The sequence below is a fragment of the Balaenoptera physalus genome (assembly GCF_965194825.1).
Source record: "Balaenoptera physalus genome assembly, chromosome: 1".
In the NCBI taxonomy this organism is placed as follows: domain Eukaryota; kingdom Metazoa; phylum Chordata; class Mammalia; order Artiodactyla; family Balaenopteridae; genus Balaenoptera; species Balaenoptera physalus.
In genome coordinates, this window is record NC_138882.1 from 145,471,467 (window position 1) to 145,496,308 (window position 24,842).

The window sequence follows — 24,842 nt, forward strand, 5'->3', positions numbered from 1 at the left end:
CCACCTGGGTGGGGATCTTAGTTCCTGTAGAAGAACTCAGAGATATATTGTTATGTACATCCTTTGAGGAGGAACCAGGACCATGCTTCATCTGCACTGTTGTTTCTTGAGTGCTTCTCCTCTGTTTCTGCATTCCCTCCCTTCCCTAATTAGTAACTGTTTGAATCTGCCCTTTAGAACTCAGGGAAGGTCTAGGAGGCCAAAGCCTTTTTCCTTAAAACATCAAATGGGAGACAGAGAAAGACTTTTGCACCCGGGAGGGCCCTACAGCGTCCCGCTCAGTTTCAAGCATGCTTACTGGGATCATTGTTTCTAAGCCTTTTCCATGAGCAGAGCTAGGAAATATGCACACACACACATACACAATGCACATACACAACATACTTTTTTGTATGTAGGTTATAGTCAATAAAAAGGGCTTTTTGTTGAAATGAACATTTTGTCCTTCATTTTGCTTCCTAGACTCCCAATAGCATAGCCCACTGAGGAGCTATTGGCACAAAGCCCATTCAGTATTTTGAAGTCTTTGTGGAGGAAGAAAGCAGTTCTTCAATTTGAGTTTATGGATCCAACTCCCATTTCAATGTTGTTCCTTTTCTCTCTCATATATTAGTTCAAAAAAAATCTCTGCTCATCCATACCATTTTACAAAGTCTATTTATATTTTCCAAATGCCAAACTTTCATCAAATAATTCTCTTGGGGGACTGTTTGAGATGCAAGCTGTTGCAGAAAAGAAGAGGAAAGAATGGGCTGTAGGTCAGCCCACCTGTGCTTTGCTCTCATTCTGTGAGTTTGCTAGTTCCAAGTCCAGACTAAGAATGAGGTACACAGGTTGCTAACACAACAGAAACACACCTTCTTACGAGGGATATTAACAAGAATATGGCCCTGAGTCCTAATTTTAGCTTAAATGCTAGGCTATAAAAGAAGTACAAGGGGCACTAAGTTAAGGAAGGATTTAGTCTATACTGAAAAGCATGAAAACAGGGTGGCAAGTGCAAAAGAATCAAGGGCAGATATTCAGTTTCTGTCACACTTCCCAATGGAAACAGAGGAAAATATTTGCTGTAATACTTGTGTGGTCTTGAAGACAGGTCCAATGTGTCAGGTATGACATTAGCCCTATCTTTTTGTTGTTGTTTTAGTTAAATACATTCCTCCCTCAATTATTACTTCTTTTCCTCTCTGCATATAGAGATTGAACTATATAAACATGGCTAGTTCTATTCAGATTTAGGCTGTTTGTTTGATCTTTTTTAAGTCCTCTTACCTCTGCCCTCACAATTATTTGCCATCAAAAACCATGAGAAATGGCAAGGCCATGAGTCTGTATGAAAGGAGGGAAGAAATAAGGGGTGATGTACTTCAAGACTGCTTTAAGATTTCTGTCCTTTGGAGGTTGATGTGACCTACTTCTTGAATGTTCTTTTGGTAGAAATCACTTTCTCATTCTCTCTTTTCCTCTATTCTGACTGCAGATTACTCTCACTAGGGTTTTCTCAGGCCAGTCCTGTTGGGATCCCAGCAAAACTGTGAAGGCCTCAATTGTAGCATGCTCCCAATCAGGAATTACCATGAACTTAAGGGTAGCTGTTGAAGTAAGGCAGATAGAAATCACCTTCCAATCCATATGATCAATTTATAGGCTCCAAGTTGGCAAAATCACTGCATCTGTTATGCAGATATATACGGTATTTAAGGGCACCCCCCATGATAAGGGTAGCACTTTCAAATACAAGATTAATTTGGACATCAGGACCTATTACAGAGAGTCCATACATAACAGAATTATCCTAACTTTTAAGTTCCTTACACTTTCTCCTTCAGACTTGGAGCCTTGTTCTTGCAAAGACTTCTGGAGGTCCTCAATCTGCTGCTGCAATTCTCGAATTTGTTCTTTGCTCAGCCTATTATAAGATGAATCACACGTGTTCATTTATACTGAAAGTCAAAGTAGTTAAGGATCTATAAAGGTGCATTGATGCAATTTAACTCATAAAGTATACATTTAATAGCAATAACCAAAGCTGAACAATTATCTGTGGCTAGGTATAATATATGGTATAGTAGCCTACTTTCAAGGAAATATTCTTTAAATAAAAGACATTTTTATCCTAAAAGCATATATGGCCACATTTAAAAATTTAAGGTTCTTAATGAGTCAGTGGCAAAGCATAACATTTCTGCACTGTACTCACTGGTATAAAAATCAGAAAACTAGCTCAGTTTTCCTTCAGTTGTATTTTTAATGAATGGAAACTAGGTTTCCATTTCTTGTTTCAGATTTCACAGGGTGTTGGGAGAAGAGGAAGGCCACCATTTTCCAACCATTTCTTCATGACTTTTATTTCAACTAAAGAGATTGGCACTAGCAACTACTGCAGCTTTTTAACTTGGCAAAATCTCATTACAGATGGGTGGGATGGGGGTGGGGTGGAAGGGAGGTCTAAGAGGGAGGGGATATATGTGTACATATAGCTGATTCACTCTGTTGTACAGCAGAAACTAACACAACACTGTAAAGCAATTATACTCCAGTAAAAAAAAACAAAAAAAAACAAAAAACCCTGCTCAATCATTACTGCCATTGAAGTTACCAGCAAGAGAGAGAGAAATACTATCTGTCTGACTTTCTCTCTTCATATATATATATATATATATATATATATATATATATATATATATGACACAACACACCTGCCCATCATGATACTCCACTTTTCCAATATTACAGTTATCACATAATAATTATTCACATGTCTATCTTCCTATATTAATAGCTGAAACTTAGGATCTCCAGTGCTGATACTGAACCATATAAAACAGCAATATTTAATGGTCTCTTCAGAAAGCTAAAACGTTATTTTTCTTTTAACTGCAGTTGATGTAATAGCATACATACAAGTTGAGAGACAAGGTTCAAGTGTCTTTAAAATTCCTGGTGGTCTCTAAGATCCAATAAAGGTAGGTCAGATAAATCCAAATACCTTCATTGTCAGTATGCTATTTATAAGAGGCAGGTTAGCAAAGTGGTTAAAGAGCACAGACTCTGAAGTCAGATTGACAGAGGGGTCAAATGCAGGATCCAGAACTTACTAGCTGTGTAACTCTGGGCAAGTTACACCTTGCACCTCAGCTTCCTTGTCCATAAAAGAAGAGATAATTATAGTTACTACTTCATAGAGTTATTGTGAGAATTTATTGAGTTAATATAAAAAAGGGCTTAGAAAAGTGCCTGACACTAGTAAGCACCACATAAACGTTATTTTTTTTAAACATTATAATTTTTGAACACCTCATTGATATCAGATAAGTACACCATTTGCTTTAAACACATTATCTGTAATCTTCATAAGAACCTGCAAATAGGTGTCATCTCCAATTTATAGCTGAGGACACTAAGTGTGAATTTAAGTAACTTGCCCAGTTTCAGTAGAGGTGGGATTCAAATTTGACTCCACAATCTATGTACCATCTATGCACAAGACTCCAGCTGAAAACCAGATTGTCATTTATTCATCTGTTAATTTTTTGTCATTTATGAAGACATCTAAATGAAATTCAAGAATAAGCAACCTGCTTTAACAAAGGCTGCTAAAAATAATGGGTAGTGAGAGATGAAAAAACAAAAATCGAAACTTGTGCAAATCCTAATTATTTGAACTACAATGATATCTTCCACATCTGCGAATCAAGACTGTGGTTAGGTGATGAAGTCGCTACGACTATCTATTATGAAGGAGTGTGTCAGTCACCTCTGCTCAGTTTCCAATTCGTTCATCTTGCGCTGCTTCTGTTCCAGCTGCTCCTGAAGTTCTTCAATACGTTCGTTCTCAGTACCTTCCTGCTGTAATCGAAGCATCTTATTTTCATGCTGCAGTCGAATAAACACCTCCCTGATGTTAAAAAGCAATTAAAAAAATTTTTTTTAAGTATAAGAGTTTTTTAAATTCTTTGCTTTTTAAAAAAAATTCCTGTCCACTCGATAGCTCATTTTGAAACATTACCAAAGCTTCTGAAAGTTCTTAAGAAAAAACTGTGCCCTGTAGGACTATGTCTCAAAAAAACAAATGATAAGTTTTTAAAGGTACAAGTATAAGATTATATTATATATCAATAAATGTTTATTATGTAAATCCCTAAGAGATGATATGAATTATTTTACTTTGATAATTTAGAAACTATTCACACTAGAGGTAATATAGCACATCCTTAGAAAACATATAAATAAAAAGCAGTAGATTTAAGAAACTACAGTTTGCTCAAAATTTTTAAGTATACTTTTATGATAATGACAGTCATATGACTGTCTCTAGACTTTTTGTTTTTAGAAAAAATTTTTATTAAAGGTTTACATATATGTTTTTAAAAATGCAAATGATAGGAATGGTATTAAATAAAAAAGTAATGCTTCCTACCTGCTGCCCTCCTAAATTCCATTCCCCAAAAGCAACTAATTTCAATTAATCACAATATTTGTTCCTCTGAATGCCAGCACCATCACTTTAAAAAAATGGCTATTTTTAAATGATTAATATCACTGGATATTACTAACTAAAAAGTGCAAGTTAGTTTCCAGCCCAGCATGTAAAGAGCTCTATCTTAACAGCAAAAAACTGAACAAATTGAAAATCAACAACTTTATAAACATTATGCAAAGTGAAAGAAGTCACTCACAAAAGGACACATATTATATGATTCCATGTATATGAAATGTCCACAACAAGCAAATCCATAGAGACAGAGTAGATGACTGGTTGCCTGGAGCTGGCGATGGAGGGGAGGCAGGAATGGGGAATGACTGCTAATAGGTACAGGGTGTCTTTTGCGGAGAATGAAAATGTTCTAAAACTAGATAGTGATGATGGTTATACAACTCTGTGATTACACTAAAAACCACTGAACTGTATATCTGTAAATGGGTGAATTATATCTCAATAAAGCTGTTTAAATAAAGAGTAGAATTAGAAGTAATTAACAAATAAAACTGTTGCCACAAAAAAGGAAAATAAAATTTTATACCAGATTAGTCAAATACCTAGAAGTAAACAGAGCGGTAAAATACCAAAATAAAAGTTAGGTCAAAAGGAACCTCTAAAATTTGTATTTTATTTAACTCCAGCTTAATCCTCCTGCAATCGACAGCTCCTCTCCTATTTTTTTCACCAGTGTGGATCTGAATGCCAAGTATTAAAAAGGTTTTCCATAGTGTTTAAAAGAGGAAATTCCTGTCCACTCAATAGCTGTCATTTTAAAGTATTACCAAAGAGATTAAGGATAAAAAAATAAGTTCAACACAATAAAGGCTGTATTATAAAAACTAGAATATATTATTCAGCTAGTAAGTGAAATTTTATTTCTGGTAAATTTTCAAGCTTCCATAGTAACAGTAACAATCTGATTTAGAAAGCATAAGCATGAGACAAAGTAATTTTCAAGCCATATGACTCGTAAAATGGAAAATGTTAAAGGCTTAGAAATTTAAAAAAGGAAGAAGAAATCCCGTTTCTAATATTAAGTATGGGTTATCAATTAATAAAAACAAGTTTACCTATACTCCACTGGCATAATCTCAGCAGCAAGATTCTCATAGCTTTTTGTAGCAGACGCATCTAAACAACAAAAAAATAGATTAACATTTCAGTATATCTACCATTAAAAAAACCTTTTCTAAATGCAACAAAATTCACCTGTTTGGTTTAGGTGATCCTGTTGTACTTGTGAACATCGAAGCTCTTCATTTGTTTCTTTCAGAGTATCAAGCTGTTCTATTAGTCTCTAAAAAAGAATCGTTTATATAAGCAAAATATTTAATTCTGCCCACAGGCAATTTAATTTATGCTTAAAATAATTTATCTTAATTTAATTTGATAACTGTTCCTTACTTAATTAAAAATGACAATGTTTTAGTAGTTTTAGTGCTAAGGGGTAATTTCTCTTGTATAAATCACATAAATAATAGATTTTATACAACACAAAGCTTGTGATTTTCCCCATTAGATAGTTTATCTTTGAACCAAATGAATGTAATTATGCAACAGAGCACAAATATGCAACTGTAGAGTAATAAAAGTACATGGACTTTGGAGGCAAACAGATCGTGCCCTGAATTCAGTTTCACTATTTCCAGCTATACTATCTAAGGCAAGTTATTGACTCTTTGGCTTTAGATCTTTATCATCAAAATGAGAATACTGATTCATAAGCCCCTGCAAAGGTGTTCTGAGTAGCGAATGAGATAAAGTTTGTCTAATATCTACACTATAGTATGGCGTGTAAGAGATGCTGGAGACTTGTTATTTCCTTCTATTACTCTAAGTAGCATACTGGAAGTATGAATTTGTGGAAAAACATTATTTCCTAGGGATAGCATGCTAAGACTTCATATCGTTGGCTCTTTTATTTTACAGCTGACAGCCAATGACAAATTTCTACATTCTGTACAAAAGGCTCATGTTTAAACGCTCTTCCCAGAACTTGAAAAGTACTTTAACATAAAATCATGTTTTAAATGTCATATTTCAAATCAGTAAACAAAACCCTGCTTAGTCCATGATGTGGTTCAAATCGACCTAACAGTAAACTGGTTAGGGTCCTTAGGCCAGGGTGCACAGATGCCGCAGGAACCCCTGAGCACTGTGAACTATAACTACAGTCAGGCATGAGGACCCCTATAAATCTGTTCCTTCACAAATGCAATGCAGACGCTAGCTAATTTGTCAAAATCAGCTTTTCCAGACTCCGAAAACTAATCAAAGGTCTGCTGTGATCTGAGGAGCACTTGTTAAAGAAACTCTGCTAAATCTCAGAACAGTGAGCTTTTTGTTCTTTTAACTATTCTTACTACTAGCACCCTCTCCGCAACTCTGGAGTAGCCTTGAAAACCAGCAGCCTTTCAATCTTTGTTCCTGTTTTTTGTTTTGTTTTGGCCGACCACACGGCTCAGTTCCCCAACGAGGGACTGAACTCAGGCCCACGGCAGTGAAAGTACTGTCTTGACCACTGTACCACCAGGGAATTCCCTCTCAATCTCTGAAGCTTTTGAAAAACAGCAGCTTAGCCACCACCAGAATGGGCAGACTGGATATGAAACTCCTCCTAAAAAGCACCATGCTTAGAGAACTGTCACTATTTGGTCTGTCTAGAAGCAACCTGGAGAAGCCCCAGTCATACTTTTCATTGATTGATGTGTCAAAAACAATCATCAGCAATTGTTTTCACTATAGCTGCTGGAGGCTGTGATGCCAGTTAGGGCAAACCAAGAGCCTTGCCCAAAACTTACAAGGAAGAGCTGAGAAACAAGAAATCCATAGAGGACTTAGTTAGAAAAGTTCTGACATATCCCTGGAGATCCAGGAGGCCAGCTATATATAGAGCTGTGTGCATGCCCAGAAAAGACCTGAGAGGGCCCCAATGTCTCAGCTCTGGATAAACTTGAGGCCCTGTGCAAACAGGAAATAAAGGCAAAGGCAGAGTTTTAAATTGCCTAAGAATTGAAGACGTTTTCCAAAATACACACTGAGTCCTTTGGCAAAGGTTGGGAGAGTTACTGGCTCAAGGCATCTATGGAAATATCTGACTAATCATTAACTGATCTCAATGGTAACTGAGCAGAGAATTCAGTGGTTGCACATTACAAAGAAAGAAGATTTTATAGAATTAGTCCAAAAGAGTCACTAAAAAAACCAGCAATAACAACAAACTCTGAGGTTGAAGGAAAATCTGGATTTCCAGAGTTGAAATATTATATTATTTTAAAGGTCATATTTTCAACAAAAGTATGAAACATGCAAAGAAACAGGACAGTCCCAATGCAGGAAAAAAAAAAAAACCAGTTAACAGAAAAAGTCAATGAGATGACCCTAGTGGGTGGACACACTAGATAAAGACTTTAAGTGAGCTAAAACCTAAAAAGCAGGAAAAATTTTTCAACACATTCTATGTGGTATCATCTTGATACCAAAACCAGGCAATGACATCAAAAGAGAACTACCAACCAATATCTCTTATAATATAGATGGGAAAACACTCAACAAAATACTAGCAAATTGAATCTAGCAATATATAAAAAGGATTATACCCTATGACCAAGTGGAATTTACCTCAAGAATGCAAACTGATTTAATATCAAAAATCAATGTAATATACCACATTAATACAATAAAAGACAAAAACCACACATCATCTCACTGACCCAGAAAAAGCAGATGACAAAATCCAAAAACCTTTCAGGATAAAAACATGCAACAAACTAGGAATAAAATAAAACTTCTTCAACCTGATAGAGGGCATCTACAAAGAAAACCCACAGCTAGTAACATACATAATGGTGAAAGAGTGAATGCTTTCTCCCTAATATCAGAAACAACAGAAGGATATCCACCCTTGCCATTTCTATTCAACAAAGTACTGGAGGTTCTAGCCAGGACAATTTGACAAGAAAAAGAAACAAAAGGCATCCCGATTGCAAAGGAAGAAGTAAAACTATTTGTATTTGCAGATGTCCTGATCTTCTACATAGAAAATCCTAAAGAATCTACTAAAAACTATTAGAAATACTAAGTGAATCCAACAAGGATGCAAAATACAAGATCAGTGTTCAAAAATCAATTGTATTTCTATACATTAGCATTGAAAAATCCAAACATGAAACTGAAAAAATAATTTCATTTATAATGGTAACAAAAAGAATAAAACACTCATGAATAAAGCTTTAAAAGGTGCAAGTCTTGTACAAGGAAAACTACAAAACATTGCTGAAAGAAGCTAAAGACCTAAATAAATGGAATGTTATCCTACAGTCATGGATCAGAAAGTTAACGCTATTAAGGTGGCCAGATTTCCAAACTGATCAACAAATTCAGGCAATCCCTATCAATATCTCAATCTGGCTATTTTGCAGGAATTGATAATCTGATCCTAAGATTCATAAGAAATGCTAGGGACCCAGAATAACCAAAACAATAGCTTTAAAAAGAAGAACAAAGTTGGAGAACTCATACTTTCCAATTTCAAAACTTACTACAAAGCTACAGTAATCATGACAGTGTGGTACTAGCATAAAGCTAGACATACACATCAATGACAAAGAATTAAAAGTCCAGAAATAAAGTCATATATTTATGGCCAGATGATTTTTTTTTTACTTAAAAAAATTAATACACTTTTTTGCAGAAAAACTGAACAGAAAGCACAAAGTTCCCATATATTCCCTCGTCTCCCCCCATTCCCTAATTTCCCCTATTATTAACATCTTTCATTATTGTGGTTACCTGTAAGAAATGATGAGCCAATACAATAATAATCACATTACTATTAACTAAAGGACATAGCTTACATTAGGGTTCATTCTTTCTGTTTCACTTTTATGAGTTTTGACAAAGGTATAATATATCCATCATTACAGTATCATGGTCAATTGATTTTTAACAAGGGTACCAAGACAATTCAATGGGGCAAGTCTTGTCAACAAATGGTGCCGGGACAACTGAATATACACACACAAAAGAATAGAGTTAGAAACCTATCTCACACCACATAAAAAATTAATTCAAAATTGATCACAGAGTAAATATAAGAGCTAAAACTATAAAACTCTTAAAACATAGGAATAAATCTTTACAACCTTAAGGTTACTCAATGGTTTCATAGAAACACCACCATAAAACTAACAAAAGAAAAAACAGATAACCTTGACTTCATCAAATAAAAAAACTATTCTGCTGCAAAAAAAATACCATCAAAAAAAAAAAAACTGAGACGACAACCCACAAAATGGGAGGAAGTATTTGCAAATCATGTATGTGACAAGGGACTTATGTCCAGAATATATAAAGAACTCTTAGAACTTGAAATTTAAAAAGCAAATGACAAAACATGGGCAAAGAATTTGAAGAGCTATTTCTCAAAGATAATTAGAAATGGCCAGTAAGTACAGGCAAAGATGTTCAATATCATTAGTCATTAGGGAAATACAAATCAAAACCATAATGCTATACTACTTCATACCCACTAGGATAGCCAAAATTAAAATTTAATATACTTAGTCAAGGATGTGGAGAAATTAGAATCTACAAATTGCTGGTGATAATGAAAAATGGTTCATCCACTTTAGAAAAGTCTGGTAGTTCTTAAAAAAGTTAAACATAGTTACCATATGACCCAGCAATACCATTCCTAGGTATATACTCAAGAAATGAAGGGACTTCCCTGGTGGTCCAGTGCTTGAAAAATTGTCTTGCAATGCAGGGGACGCCAGTTCGATCCCTGGTCAGGGAACTAAGATCCCACATGCTGTACAACAACTAAGCCCGCGTGCCACAACTGGAGAGCCTCTGTGCTCTGGAGCCTGCGCACCACAACTAGAGAGAAGCCCACACACTGCAACTAGAGAGAAGCCCGCGCACTACAATGAAGATCCCGCATGCTGCAAGGAAAGATCCCACGTGCTGCAACTAAGACCCAACGCAGCCAAAAAATAAATAAATATTAAAAAAAAAAAAAAGAAAACATATGTCCACATAAAAACTTGTACATAAATGTTCATAACCACATTATTCATTTAATAGGCAAAAAGTGGAAACAACCCAATGTCCATAAACTGATGAACAGACAAATAAAATGTGGTATATCCATACAATGGATTATTATTCAGCAATAAAAATGAATGAAGTACTGACACATGCTACAACATGGTTGAACCTTGAAAGCATTATGCTAAATGAAGGAATCCAGTCACAAAAACCACAAAGTGTATGATTATATATTCATATATATAATATTCATATAATATATTATATATATATAATATTCATATATTATATTCATGTAATCTATAGAGACAGCAAGTAGATTAATGGTCGCTAAGGCTGAGGAAAGGGGGCTCAGAATGCAGAGTAACTGCTAATGGGCACACGGTCTCTTTCTGGAGTGATGACAGTGTTCTAAAATTTGACTGTGATAATGGTTTCACAACCCTGTGAATACACTAAACACCACTGAACTATATCTTTTAAATGGGCAAAATTTATGGTATATAAATTATATTCTAATAAAGCTGTTAAAAAATTGCATCTATGGTCCTTGCTCTCAAGGAGTTGACAGTCTAGAGCTGGAAAACATGCCCTGAGACATGACCTTGGCTCTGTGACTTCATCTTCCCATATGAGGGAAACTTACAAAACCACATAAAGAATGTCTACAAGACTTTCTTTTATATCACCAATTTCAATTTGGAGAAAGATAGAATTGATTACATCAGTTCCATTCTTAAAACAGCAAGGATAGTATTAAAAACTAAAACAAGACATACGTATTACATATCACTTATATTTATGTTTACCTCTTTTTCCTTAAGTAAAGCTTCGTGTTTTTCTTCAAGCCGCTTCATTTCAAATGCTAGTGTGTCCGCCCTTTTGGATTCAGAGGAAAGTTTAACGTGAAGATCCTGAACCTTTTATCGGAAACAAAAGTAAAAAATGAGAGTATATAATATTGATAGCTTTTCAGAGTTCAATAAATGAGAAACTGGAAATAAAATTTATAGTAAGATTATAGTCTAAATCTAAATATTTGTGGACTCTCTGGGCTTGGACCTAGGTTGCGGCAACGTGGCTGAACGCATCAAGAAGGTTGGAATTGTGGGTAAATACGGGACCCGTTATGGTGCCTCCCTCAGGAAAATGGTGAAGAAAACTGAAATCAGCCAGCATGCCAAGTACACTTGCTCCTTCTGTGGCAAAACCAAGATGAAGAGATGAGCTGTGGGCATTTGGCACTGTGGTTCCTGCATGAAATGGTAGCTGGTGGTGCCTGGACCTACAATACTACTTCTGCTGTCACAGTAAAGTCTGACATCAGAGGACTGAAGGAATTGAAGGACCAGTCAAGCACCACCATTTGAAATGTTGCTAGCCTATAAAAATGGGTTAATTTATGTAACAAAAAAAAATATTTGTGGAAATGGCATGTAGATAAGAAGAATAATCATAAGTTTTAAAATACACAAATAATAACTTAGCCAAAAAAAAAAAAATCAGCCTTCTACCCTGTTTATCTAGGTTGTTTGATAAATAGCAGAAGAGAATATTTTAGGTTATAACTCCATTCTCTAGGCATTTATCACTGGTTACCAGAAATACTAATAAAACAATAAAAATGTCCAAAAAATATACAAGCTCAGAAGCCAACAGTAATGTAAAAGACCTAGATAACTCAAAGTTGAACTCTTTCAATTTTACTGATTTAAAAAATCAAGATTTTTTCTTACCTGTCTCTTGTATGTTTCTAATTGTGTACGTGCTGCATTTGCCTTCTTTAATTCTTCTTCTAAGCTGACTGTATTATGCATATACATCATGTTTGTTTCCTGTAAAGTTTTCACCTGCTTGCGAAGGTCATTCAGATCCTGTAGCTTCTGACGATATATCTCAACTGTTGATTCCAGTTTATTTGCTTTATCAGAGGTAGCCCTATAATAACAAAGACTAAACATTACTGTGTAAAAACTAGTAAGTACACATAACAATGTTATTCTGGCTGTAAAATGAGTCTTCCAAATGGACTATCGATTGGTTAAAAAAAAAATGAGAGGGACCGAGAAAAGAAATCATAAACTTTGCGAGAACTTTGGAGGCAGACTCAAGCCTAAAACTGTCTAAAGTTCAACCCTTCTGTTATAAAGTCATCAAAATAAAAATGCTTCAAATTTGACACACGGAATTATCAAACTATTTTATATATCAGAAAAATGTATAAAAAAAGAATGGTTTTCTAAATATAATTGAACAATTCTGAGCTGCTCTGTAGCTTACAGGCCAATTGTGCTTTGTGCATAATATTTAACGTAGTTTTGCTCTAAGTATTTGATATATTAAGGAAGTTGACTCAACTTATAATTTGTTTAGCAAAGCACTTCCCTTTAGAGTTGTGCTTACCTGACAACTGGGCTAGAGCAAAAATAAATAAATAAACCAAACCACTTCAATATCACATGCAAGTTCAAATTAATGGTTATAAAGATTTCGTTTAAAATAAGGACACTAAAAATGGTGCAAGAAAATGGCTGATTAAGAAAATTTAACAGAAAATATAAAAGTCATGTGGATAGACTACTTGCTTCGGTAACATTTTACAGGCAAAAGCTAAATATAAATTTTATATTGTCAAAGACTATAAGACAAACCTGAGATAACCTTGAAATAAATGTTAGGATTCTTATCTATATTTTATCAAATGTCAAAATATGGTTTGTGACTGCATTTCCTTACACAAAAATTTCACAAGATATACGAGTAAGCACAAGAAGGTCAAGCCAAATGTATCTAAAAGTAACTCAGCTTACAAATTTTTAAGAAAAAGGTATCATTTTCTTAAATGAGAAATAAGAAAAAGGTTTATGAAACTGTCCCAACAAGAATCAAATATTATCCTTAAACGGTCCATAACTATCAACAAGCATAAAAGAAGTAAAGACTAGGAGGCTGGATAAACACTGATCAATACTTGATACATAGGGAAAACTCTAAGAATCCCTGATTAAAATATGGAATACTGAAATGACTAAGTAATAACTTAGAAGTGACATAATTATATTTAGACATGCCATACCTAAGAACATCTATTTCATCTTTCAGGGCTCTTGTTTCCTCAGCAAGACTAGTCAATTCATCATTCCTATGTTGAAATTCAATTAATTGCTTTTCAAGTTCTTCACAGTGAACACGGTAATCATCTTTTGCAGCTTCGAGCCTTGCATAAAGAAAACAAGTATTTATAATGTAATTTCTATTATTTGTTTTCTTACTGAGACATGAGCTTAGCAAAACTTACTTCTAAAATGTGTTTTTGGATTCTGCATTCAAAAGAAGAAAAAACTAAAGAAATAAGATACTTTTCAGGGCTTCCCTGGTGGCGCAGTGGTTGAGAGTCTGCCTGCCAATGCAGGGGACACGGGTTCGAGCCCTGGTCCGGGAGGATCCCGCATGCCGCGGAGCGACTGGGCCCGTGAGCCACAACTACCGAGCCTGTGCATCTGGAGCCTGTGCTCCGCAACAAGAGAGGCCGCGATAGTGAGAGGCCCGCGCACCGCGATGAAGAGTGGCCCCCGCTTGCCGCAACTAGAGAAAGCCCTAGCACAGAAACGAAGACCCAACATAGCAATCAATCAATCAATCAATTAAAAAAAAAAAAAAAGAAAGATACTTTTCAGCTCTTGGTTTTAAAACAGCCTTGAGAAGCAAATGACGTTCAGAATTTTCATTTTTACTTCTAAAACACTGAGCTTGGTTTTCTAGTTCAAACGGGAATTTTAATTTCAAAAGATGAAGAGAAAACGTATATATTAAAGTTATCCAAAAATATACATAGCGTGTAAAGTGGTAAAATATTAACTCTAAGTATAGACTATGATAAAGAATAAATACTTCAAAGCCTAGAGCAACAACAAAAACTAAAATGACAATACAGTAATTAAAATATTAAAAAAGTATTTGATCAACTGAAAATAATGCAAAAAAGGAAGAAAAATAAACACAAGACTAGATATGACAAATGAAAAATAGAAAATTGATAGACCTGAATACAGCCATGTCAAAAATTACATAAAAGTCAAATGGATTCAACATACCAGTTAAAAAGGCAGAGACTCAGACTGGATAAAAAAAGCAAGGCTCAAATATATTTTAGTTACAAGAAACATTTTAAATATAAAGACACAATATATTAAAAGTAAAACGATGAAAACAAGTCCCATGCAAACAGTAAGCAAAGAAAGCTGGGGTGGTTATATTAACATCAAAAAAATGTTTAAGACAAAAAGTATTACCAAAGATAAAGAGAGACAGTTCATAATTACAAAAGGGTCAATTTATCAGAAAGACGTATCATAAAGGTGTATATAAGTAAAAACAGGATTTTAAAATAGATAAAGCAAAAACTGACAGAATCAGAGATCCACAAATCGGTAATTATTGTCGATTGTGTAAAAAAAATTTTAACATTAGTCTCCCAATAAATGATAGAACTAAACAAAAATGTCAGTAAAAATACAGAAAAGATCTGCATAACACTATTAACCAGTTTGATATAATTAATATTTATGATACACGTCAGTCAAAAAAACAGAACACACATTCTTTGCAAGTACACACGGAACACTCACCGCAATACAACATATAATGAGCAATAAAATAAGTATCATAAATATTAAAAGACTGAAGTCTCATGGAATATGTTCTCTAATCACAAGGAAATTAAATTAGAAATCAGTCACAATATGAAGTCTGTAGAAAAGACTTAAATATTTAGAAATTAAACAACACATTTCTAAATAATCCCCGAGTCAAAGAAGAAATCACGAGGGAAATTAGAAAATATTTCAAACTGAATAATAATAGAAACACAATCAATCAAATTTTGGGGACCCAGCTAAATCAGTGCTTAGAGGAAAATTTACAGCTTTAAAGGCTAATTTTAGAAATGAAGAAAGGCTTAAAATCAATCATCTAACTTTAAGAGGCTAAAAAAAGAAGAGCAAATTAAATCCAAAGGAAGTAAAATAAATAAAGAACAGAGATCTAAAACTTACAATATGGAAAGTTAATAAAGGGTGTTTGAAAAGATTAATAAAATTGATGAACCTCTAGCAAGAATGACCAAGAAAAATGAGAGAAAACACAAATTACCAGTATCAGGAATGAAAAAGGAAATACCACTACAGCTCCTACAGTCACTAAAGGGACAATTAATAGAATATTATGAACAACTTTATGCCAATAAATTCAACAACTTAAATCAAATAAACATATACCTTGGAAAAAACAATTTAGCAAACTGACATAAGATGAAACAGAAAATCTGAAAAGCCCTATGACCATTACAGAAATTACATGTGCCATTAAAAGCCCTTTCACAGAGAAAACCACAGATCCAATTGTTTTACTGATAAATTCTATTAAATACTGAAGGAAAAAATACTATTCTTACATAAACTCTTTCAGAAAATAGAGGAGGAGAGAACACTTCCTAATTATTCTATGAGACTAACAAAACTCTGATAACAAAACCTGAAAGACATTACAAGAGAAAAAAGTTACAGGCCAATATCTATTATAAAGACAGACACAAAAATACTTTCAACATGTTAGCAAACCAAATCCAGTCATATGTATATAAGATAATAAAATATGACCAATTGGTTTCCCCTGGAATACAAGATTTTTTAACATTCAAAAATTAATCATATTAAAAGAGTGAAAAAGAAAAACCAAACCATCTTTTCAAGATGCAGAAAAGTCATTTGACAAAAAATCAACATCAATTAATGATAAAACTTGTAGCAAGGCAGAAATACAGGGGGAACTCCTTCAATCTGATAAAAAAGCAAATTTAAAAACTCTACAGCTAGCTTCATAATTGACAGTACTTAATTGAACATTTTCTCCTAAGACCCAGAACAAAGCAAGATGTTTGCTCTTGCTCAAAACAAAGAAGATAAATACAAGGCAGAAATAATACAAGGAAGAGGTAAAGCTCTATTAATAGACAAGGTGACTGTAGATTCCTTAGGATTTTCTACTTAAATAAACAACTAGAAGAATCAGTAAGGGAATTAAGAAACTTTGCAAGACAGAAAGGTTTCAAAATACAAGACACAAGTTTCAAGATACAAGATAAAAGTTTCAATATACAAAGATCAATTGTATATCTATATATTAGCAGTAACTTTTCAGAATAATGTTTTAATTGTATTTGTAACAGCAAAAAAATTAAATATTTGGGAATAAAATTAACAGAAGGCACACATAAAACTATGATGGAAACAACAAAACATTGCTAGAGAAATTAGACTTAAATAGACGAAGATACTACATTCACAGACAGAAATTCTCAATATGGTTAAGGTATCAATCACATACAATCCAAATCGTAATCACAAAAGGTTGTTGTTTTTACAGAAACTGACTAAAAAAGCAAAGGATAGAATAGCCAAAACAAATTTTGAGAAGAAAGAACAAAGTTGGAATACTCACACTACCTGATTTTAAATGACTTACTCTAGAGCTACAGTGATCAAAATCGTGTCTTATAGGCATAAAGATAGAAAAATTGATCAATGGGAAAGAACTGAGTCCAGAAAATGACCCAAATTTTATGGTTGTATCATTTTTCACAAAGGTGCCAAAGCAATTTGACAGAGTAAAATAAATTTCTTTTCAGCTGATGATATTGGAACAACTAAATACTCATAAGGAAAATAAAAATAAAGTTTCACATCCACACCTCACACTAGTTTCAAAAAATCAGTTCAAGATGGATCACAGACCTAAATGTGAAAGTTAAAACTATAAAGATTCTAGAAGAATATAGTAGAGTGTATTTTCATGACAAGGGAGTAGACAAAGATTTCTTGGACAGTGCACAAAAAGCACTAATCTTAAAAACATTGATAAATCAGACTTCATCGAAGTTAAGAACTTTAACTCTTTCATAGATACCATTTGAAAAATGAAAAGGCAAGCCACAGAATGGATGAAATATTACTACTTGTATATCTGACAAAGATTTTGTATCCAGAATATATATTTTTTAAAACTCCTACAACTCGGTAATAAAGACAAACAACCCAATTTAAAAGTAGGCTAACAGTGTGAAGAGACGATTCACAAAGTAAGATATATTGCCAATAAGCCCAAGAAAAGGGACTTACCATATCATTAGTTATCAGGAAAATGCAAATTAAAGCCACAATTCAACACCCTTAACACATCCCCTGGGATAACTAAAATTAAAAAGTCTGATAAAGCCAAGTTATGTTATACAGGCAGAGTAACTAGAGCAATCAGCAGCAAACACTGCTGGTGGGAATGTAAAACAATATGACCATTTTGGGAAATGGTTTGCCAGTATCTTTTAAAATTAAACACAATGTGTAACTCAGCAATACCAGTTCATTCATGTATTTGCCAACGAGAAATGAAAAAATATGTTCACAAAAAGTTTTATACTACAATGTTCATACCAGCTTTATTTATATTAGCCAAAATCTGGAAACCCAAATGCCCATCTAAAGGAAAATGAATAAGCAAAATGTGTCATAATGAGAAATAATTCCATATAATGGAATACTACTCAGCAATAAAAAAGAATGAACTACTGACATATTCAGCAACATCTGTAAATTTCACAAATATGCTGAGCATAAGAAGCCAGTCGCCAAAGAATTCATATTGCAATTCAATTTATAAGAAGTTCTAGATGAGAGAAAACACATCTATGGTGGAAAATAATCTGAAGAGTAATTACTCTCTGGGAGGTAGGGATTAACTGGGAAGGGGCATAGGGGAACTTTCTGTAGTGATAGAAATGATCTATCAAACAATAAAAGTGTGAGTTACAAAAAATATACGCATTTGTTAAAACATGCCAAATTGTACTCAGTATTTATTCATTTCACAATAGGCAAATGTCATCTTATAAAAAAAGAACTGTAAACGTACTGAAGTCTAGTATTAGTTTGCTTTTTACAGAGGTATGGGTTAGCAATTCTTACTTCCTATGTGTTTTGGGATTGAGTAAATGAGAAAATGTACTGAGGAAAGTGGAAGCCAGGTTTCTCACTGTTGGAGAAGGGAGTTACAATACGGAAATGGAGAAAATCAGAATGAACCCTGAAGTCACTGGACTAAAATGGAAGATGATAAGATGAACTCATTGTTCATAATTGTAGGTATGAAAATAAATGCAGATATGTGCGTATACGCACGTGTGCGAACACGGACTGGTATGAACCTGTGCAAGCGTATTTCCTAGCTCTGTACACCAAGGTGGCTCAGAAGAAATGACAGAAAATTTCATCTGGAGCATAGGTCTTTGTTTCTAAATAACATTCTCCACTAAAAGCAATCAGGGCTTCTTGGAGAAATGGCTGATTCTAGAGTTGAGGAAGAACAAGAAGAGTCTGGAACATTTTGTTGTGCCAGAAAGTAAGAAAATACTCAAAGAAGGATAGCAACATGTTGAAATTGAAAGGTTTCTCAGTGGTCAAATCTGGGACAATTTAAGCATCAAAACAAATGATGACAGTAATGGAATTATTGTCCATTGAATATCCATTACTATCAATAAATGGATCCATTTACTACATGCAATGCATGATCCTGGATTAGATTCTGAACCAAGAAAAAAATTACCTATAAAGGACACTGAGGGCTTCCCTGGTGGCGCAGTGGTTGAGAATCTGCCTGCCAATGCGGGGGACACGGGTTCGAGCCCTGGCCTGGGAGGATCCCACATGCCGTGGAGCAACTAGGCCCGTGAGCCACAATTACTGAGCCTGCGCGTCTGGAGAGGCCGCGATAATGAGAGGCCCCGCGCACCGCGATGAAGAGTGGCCCCCACTTGCCACAACTAGAGAAAGCCCTCGCACAGAAACGAAGACCCAACACAGCCATAAATAAATAAAATAGTGTTTAAATAAATTAAAAAAAAAAAAAAAAAAGCCAGCTTGTATATCACCTGCTCTTTAAAAAAAAAAAAAAAAGGACACTGAAATAGCTGCTGGAATTTGAATATGATCTGTGGATTAGATAATGATATTGTATCAATGACCAATTCACTAATTTTGATCACTATGCTGTGATTTATAAGAGAATATCTTGGTTCTTAGGAAATACATACTGAAGTATATAGGGGTAAAGGGGCATGTCTCCAATTTACTCTCAAATGGTTCCAAAAACTAACATATATATATATATATATATATATATATATGATTATGTAAAGAGACTGCTAAAGCAAATGAAGAAAACTGTAAAACAACTGTCAAATCTGAATGAAAGGTATAAAGGAGCTCCTTATACTATTCTTGCAACCTTTTTGGTAAGTTTGAAATCACATCAAAATAAAGTAACAACAACAAAAATACATACAGTACAACTGGAGCACCTACTCTCAAGGCCTTATAGTGCAAGGCTCAGTGGTAAGCACATAAGAGACAATCAATTTTTATTAAAGGTTAGATGTACACTTTTTTTTTTAAAGAAGAAATATAAAAGTTGATATGAAAAGCATCTTCTTTAGCTTAAGATTTACATTTTTTCCATTTATTATCAAGTTCCTTCTCCTATGTAAGAAACTCCCCCTTCTCCCCAGGCTTCAGCAATCACTCCTTTAAACTATTCTTGGACTTGCCTGTGGCCTTCATTTGGCCCGTATCACACAGTATTTTGAATTGTTTTGTTTTTTACATATGTATCCTACTTGCCAAACTGGACTGTTAGCCCTATGAGGGCAGGAACCACTTACACCATTCAGTATTCTCAACAGTATTTTTAGGATACTAATCCTAAACATGCTTTGTAATGCTTAATAATTAGTTGCTGATATTATGATTTTTTAGCTAGTTTAATAAAACTGTATAAAATGATTTCCACTACAAATGTTACCTGAAGTTTTCTTCCTGTAATTGTTCTAGTTGCAACTGTGCATGAAAATACTTTTTTGCAACCATTGTATTTGGATCATCAAAAGAGCCATCCAACTGGTCAAGTTTTTCATTCATCATCTCATTCTCAGAAACTAGTGAATTCTTTTCATCTTGAAGTGCTGTCACCTAAAAAAACAAATACACAAACATAAGCATCAATAGCAAAAAAGCTTAGAATAAATCTGACCAAGCCATTAAATAGCTTGGTCAAGCAGACTAGATAATTTCTAAGGATCCTTAGAACTCTGGAGTTCTGGGTCTAGGAGATTTGGGTCAGAAGAAATCAACTTTCTTAATACAGAGAAAACAGAGTTAATACATATAAGAATATCTTTCAAATGTTATGCTTGCTTTAGTTCTGAGAAGAAAATGTTTCTAAGTCTCTAAAATCTCTAAATACCAAAGAACTTAAAAAAATTAATTTGTTTCCCTTTTAGGTATAAATTTTTAGGATGCTGTTACCTAGTAAGCCAAAATATAAACACATATATACAAAGTTACCATTTTAGGTTCCTGGTAGAAAATTATCAGTTACATATCATGTCTTCAGGCAACAGGCACATTATTTAGTTAATGAATCAGTAACAAAAACCTGAAGTGAATGCAACTGCACACTGAAACTATTTAAAATGGATACAAACATGTAACTTTAGAATCACATCAACATCAGTACTTGATACATTTTTAATTTTACTTACATATTTATGTTAACAAGCATGATTTGCTCTCTCAGTCTTATTTCTTTTTCATTTAAAAACATCTTTAAAAATTTACAGCTAAGGCTGTGACCTTTTATAAGACCAGAAGTTTATGTGTGATTTTATTAATATTAGTTTGAAAAAAGGTTGACCTCCCATAACTTACAATATATTATTTCACAAGTTTGCTATTTATACTTTCAAAAGTTATAATCAATTCAGTCCAGTTATGGGAATGGGACTACATATTGACACACCAAGGTAATAACAGGAAATTAAAATCAAATTATAGTCTTAAATACAGTGTAGGCAAGTTACAAACACTGTCCTCCGAATGAGAAACACAAACAAAGGCTGGGAAACTGTTCCCAGACAGACTAGGAGGAAACAGTTTCTCTTCCTAAGTTCAACGCATGCATCCATTCTTGTCATGCAAGCAGTCTAGTGACTATGACCTGTCATGTACAATCCTAAGTGTTTGGGATACAAAAAAGAATGAGAGGTTGTGCCCTTTTAAGATCCCTACAGCAGAAATGTAAACAATTACAGGACAGAAAATGTGGTGCTTTGGTGGAAGTATACTATGGGGGGTGGGGGCCCACAGAGAAAAGAATATCTCGTTCTAGCTTGAAGGTAGGGGCTGTTGTAAAAAGACTGGTAGAGGAGAAATAATACCCCGTCTTCAAACTGGGTAAGAATCCCCTGAAGAAGGGAGAGGAGCATGGGCAAACTTAGTTTTCAATACCTAGTGGGTAACCAACCTTGTTCTTATCCATGCTTTACATTGTGGTTCTAGAGCCAGCTTTATCACAGATATGAAGGAGGGGGGTATTAAACATGCGAATTCCTTGGACCCATCCCAGATGGGTGACTTAGAGTGTCCAGTGGTGGTTCTAGGCATCTCTTTTAACAAGATGCCATGGTGATATTTTGTTTAGGTTCACTCTGTACCTGCCTCTGTCCCTTTCTGTTTCTCTCTGTCTCTGTCTCTCTCTGAGCTATTTAAAAGAGACAGAAAGTTCAAAACGCTAAAAAAGAAAAAAAAAAAAGCTCAAAAATAATACTTATATTCTCACATCACTCAGACTTAATATTTTTATAATTGTTTATTTTAAAAATTAAAATATAAAGTAAACTTCTATAGCTGGAGTCCTCTTTATCACATTGTGCCCAGTCGCACATACTTTGTAGACACCTTAAGTTTGAAAATCACTGCCTCATTGAATCTTATATAATGCTGGGTAAAAGTATGCTTTTCTCTAACATACTAGAAGCAAGAATAACCAGCCTCTGTTACTGCAGTAAGTGAAGCAGTGCTACCTACTGCTGCCAGGTGGTATGAATAATGTCTGGGAAAGGCAGGTAAAGAGCGGTTGATAAACCCGTCCTAACTTGCCCCAAGGCCCCATAATCATCTTGGACCAAAATTACATGAAAGTTTCTTAAAACTTTACATCAAATTCTCATGTGGATTTTTTTCTTTCTTTCTTTTTTTAAAGTACGCATAATCAGGCCTTACTCCTGACTTAGTGAGTCATAATTTCAGTTGTCCCGGTATCTATAACCATAATTTACACAGAACTCACACAGATCTTTATTTAAATGGATCGAGCTTCATCACCAGATCTTTCACTACAGAATCTCCTCTGTTCTTGCATTCTTTATTCTGATTAAAACATGTTTGCTAACTGGATTGTGTCAATGAGTAGTTTTTTTTTTTTTCAAGAAGGGCTCATGAGTCGGCACCTGCACTCCTCAGTTAATGCTGTTTCCCTGCCTCAGCATTTTGTGGATATTGCTCCTCTATATTCTGGCATGGAAGTTGTAGGGGAGCCTGATTTTCTTATCTTTGTGGGTGATTTACCTTTTCTACTTGACTGACTGAGTTGTTTTTCCTTTATTCTTGAAGTCTGATAGCTTAACTAGGGTAAGGCTTGGTGTTAAACATTATTCACTGATTTGTTTCTATCTAGCTGCAATTTCCTTTTATATCTTCACTTTGTTGTCCTACTACCTAGTCTATTCTATTGATGTGTTCTTATGAAATTGTAATACTAAATGAAGTGAAAGTTATTTTCTAAGCTTGGCTGTTGTCTTTTACATGCTCTTATCTGTTTTTGGTTTTAGTCTGTAATGTTCACAGAGATGTCATGCTTTGATTCTTTTCATCTAGTTCATGTTCTGTGGGCAGTCAAGATACCCTGTTTGTTCTGGCATAGTGTTGAAGACTTCTTGGACACCCTTTCCACTGTAACCCATGGCCCAGTATCTTCTCCCCTCTGGGTGACAGTTGGGACTGTTTTTTCTCCACCTCTCTATATAGCCTTGTGAATGGTCAGGGAAGATAGTGGTGGGGGTGGGGGGCGGCGGCATGGGGGCAGCTGAGACAACGGGCAATCTTTTTGTAACACCTGGGCTAGGCTCTCACTTCTGAGGTTTAAGTACTTCATACCAGGGTGGTGAGAAGTATATTCCATTCCCATGGAGAAATTCCTTTGGGCATCAGACTGTTTCCCCAATTCAGTGTGTGGCCCTACAGCCTTTGTTCCTATCAGAAAGAGTCAGGCCCCTAGTTTCTTCTTAGCCATCATTTCCACTCTTCCCCAGTCCAAAGAAAATGAAGGACTCATAGCATGAACTTCCTTCTGATTGGGTACATTACTGTGAGAAGTCTCAAGATTTTTGTTGATTCCCCTGCATGGGCTGGGGATGAAGGAAGAACAGCAGGTTCCTGCCGTGCAGCACCTCTGTCAACATCATATGCCTGCTTCTTTCCTTGATTACTAGCTTTTAATTTAACTTCATTAGGTTATGCCCTTTTGTTTGTTCACCTGCCCTCGGTGAAATTCTTTGCAGCTTATTTTTCTTTTTTGGTTCCTTTGGTTGGGTATTAAAAAAGAATTCCCCCCCAAATTTTAAAATCACTCTCAAGTGACATATGATTAAAAGTAAACATTTTTCAAAAATAATTTTCCTTATAAAATTGGGGTGTGTATCATATACACCTGTGTGAAATTCATATGTTAAATTAATTATTTTTGTTTTGATTATATGCAGTTTTGATTATATTCATTTCACATGTGTAGCAGATAGTTGAGGGTTGACTCTATTTTGATACTGGAATTAAAAATGCCAAAACTTGGGATGTCTACACTTTTCAACTAAAATCAGATCATCACATACTCTCCATCATGTGTTACAAACGTTGAAATGTTTTAACACAGAATTTTGTGTTCTTTTTTGAATAAGAATTTCTCAGAAAACTGTACAGAGATCCTACATGAGACTGGTAATATCTGAATGATTCAATCCTCTATTCTTTATATGAGGTATTCTGGAGAGAGGATATAATCTTACTTGAAAATAAAACATCTCTGACGCTGTGCAAGTCTGTGCGTATATGTGATGATATATATGCGAGGTGAGTGTGGTTAGGAAAGAAAAAAGGAGAAAAGGTAGACGTTCTCATAATTTTGAGACACTAGCTTCATTCAAATATAAACACTGGCTTTGTTCAAACATAGAGGAGTGATGTTTAAAGATGGCATTAGAAGATCTGGATTCTAGTGCTGTCACTGCCCTACGGAGCTGAGTCACCCTGACCAAGTCACTTCTCGTTTCCTTATTTGCAGACCCTTGAACATTAGAAATATTACC

The 24,842-nt window shown here is 34.7% G+C and overlaps 2 protein-coding genes and 1 pseudogene across 8 annotated transcripts in view; 2 read left to right on the top strand and 1 right to left on the bottom strand.

Moving 5' to 3' along the window:
• CYP2J2 (cytochrome P450 family 2 subfamily J member 2) overlaps nucleotides 1-24,842 on the top strand; it is a 155,160-nt gene that overhangs the window by 89,201 nt on the left and 41,117 nt on the right. The gene's annotated exons all lie outside the window — the stretch shown is intronic.
• HOOK1 (hook microtubule tethering protein 1) overlaps nucleotides 1-24,842 on the bottom strand; it is a 105,047-nt gene that overhangs the window by 12,807 nt on the left and 67,398 nt on the right. For all 5 annotated transcript variants that reach the window (XM_082418160.1, XM_082418158.1, XM_082418159.1 and 2 more), the window contains 8 exons: nucleotides 20,447-20,613; nucleotides 13,611-13,751; nucleotides 12,271-12,472; nucleotides 11,344-11,454; nucleotides 5,693-5,780; nucleotides 5,554-5,614; nucleotides 3,758-3,898; nucleotides 1,816-1,909 (listed from right to left, as the gene is read on the bottom strand). In XM_082418160.1, coding sequence (XP_082274286.1) covers nucleotides 1,816-1,909; nucleotides 3,758-3,898; nucleotides 5,554-5,614; nucleotides 5,693-5,780; nucleotides 11,344-11,454; nucleotides 12,271-12,472; nucleotides 13,611-13,751; nucleotides 20,447-20,613 — 1,005 coding nt within the window. The remainder of the gene's footprint in view (nucleotides 1-1,815; nucleotides 1,910-3,757; nucleotides 3,899-5,553; nucleotides 5,615-5,692; nucleotides 5,781-11,343; nucleotides 11,455-12,270; nucleotides 12,473-13,610; nucleotides 13,752-20,446; nucleotides 20,614-24,842) is intronic.
• On the top strand, nucleotides 11,573-12,259 carry LOC309640246 (large ribosomal subunit protein eL43 pseudogene; annotated as a pseudogene). The gene has a single exon. The product of its transcript is annotated as a large ribosomal subunit protein eL43 pseudogene (transcript).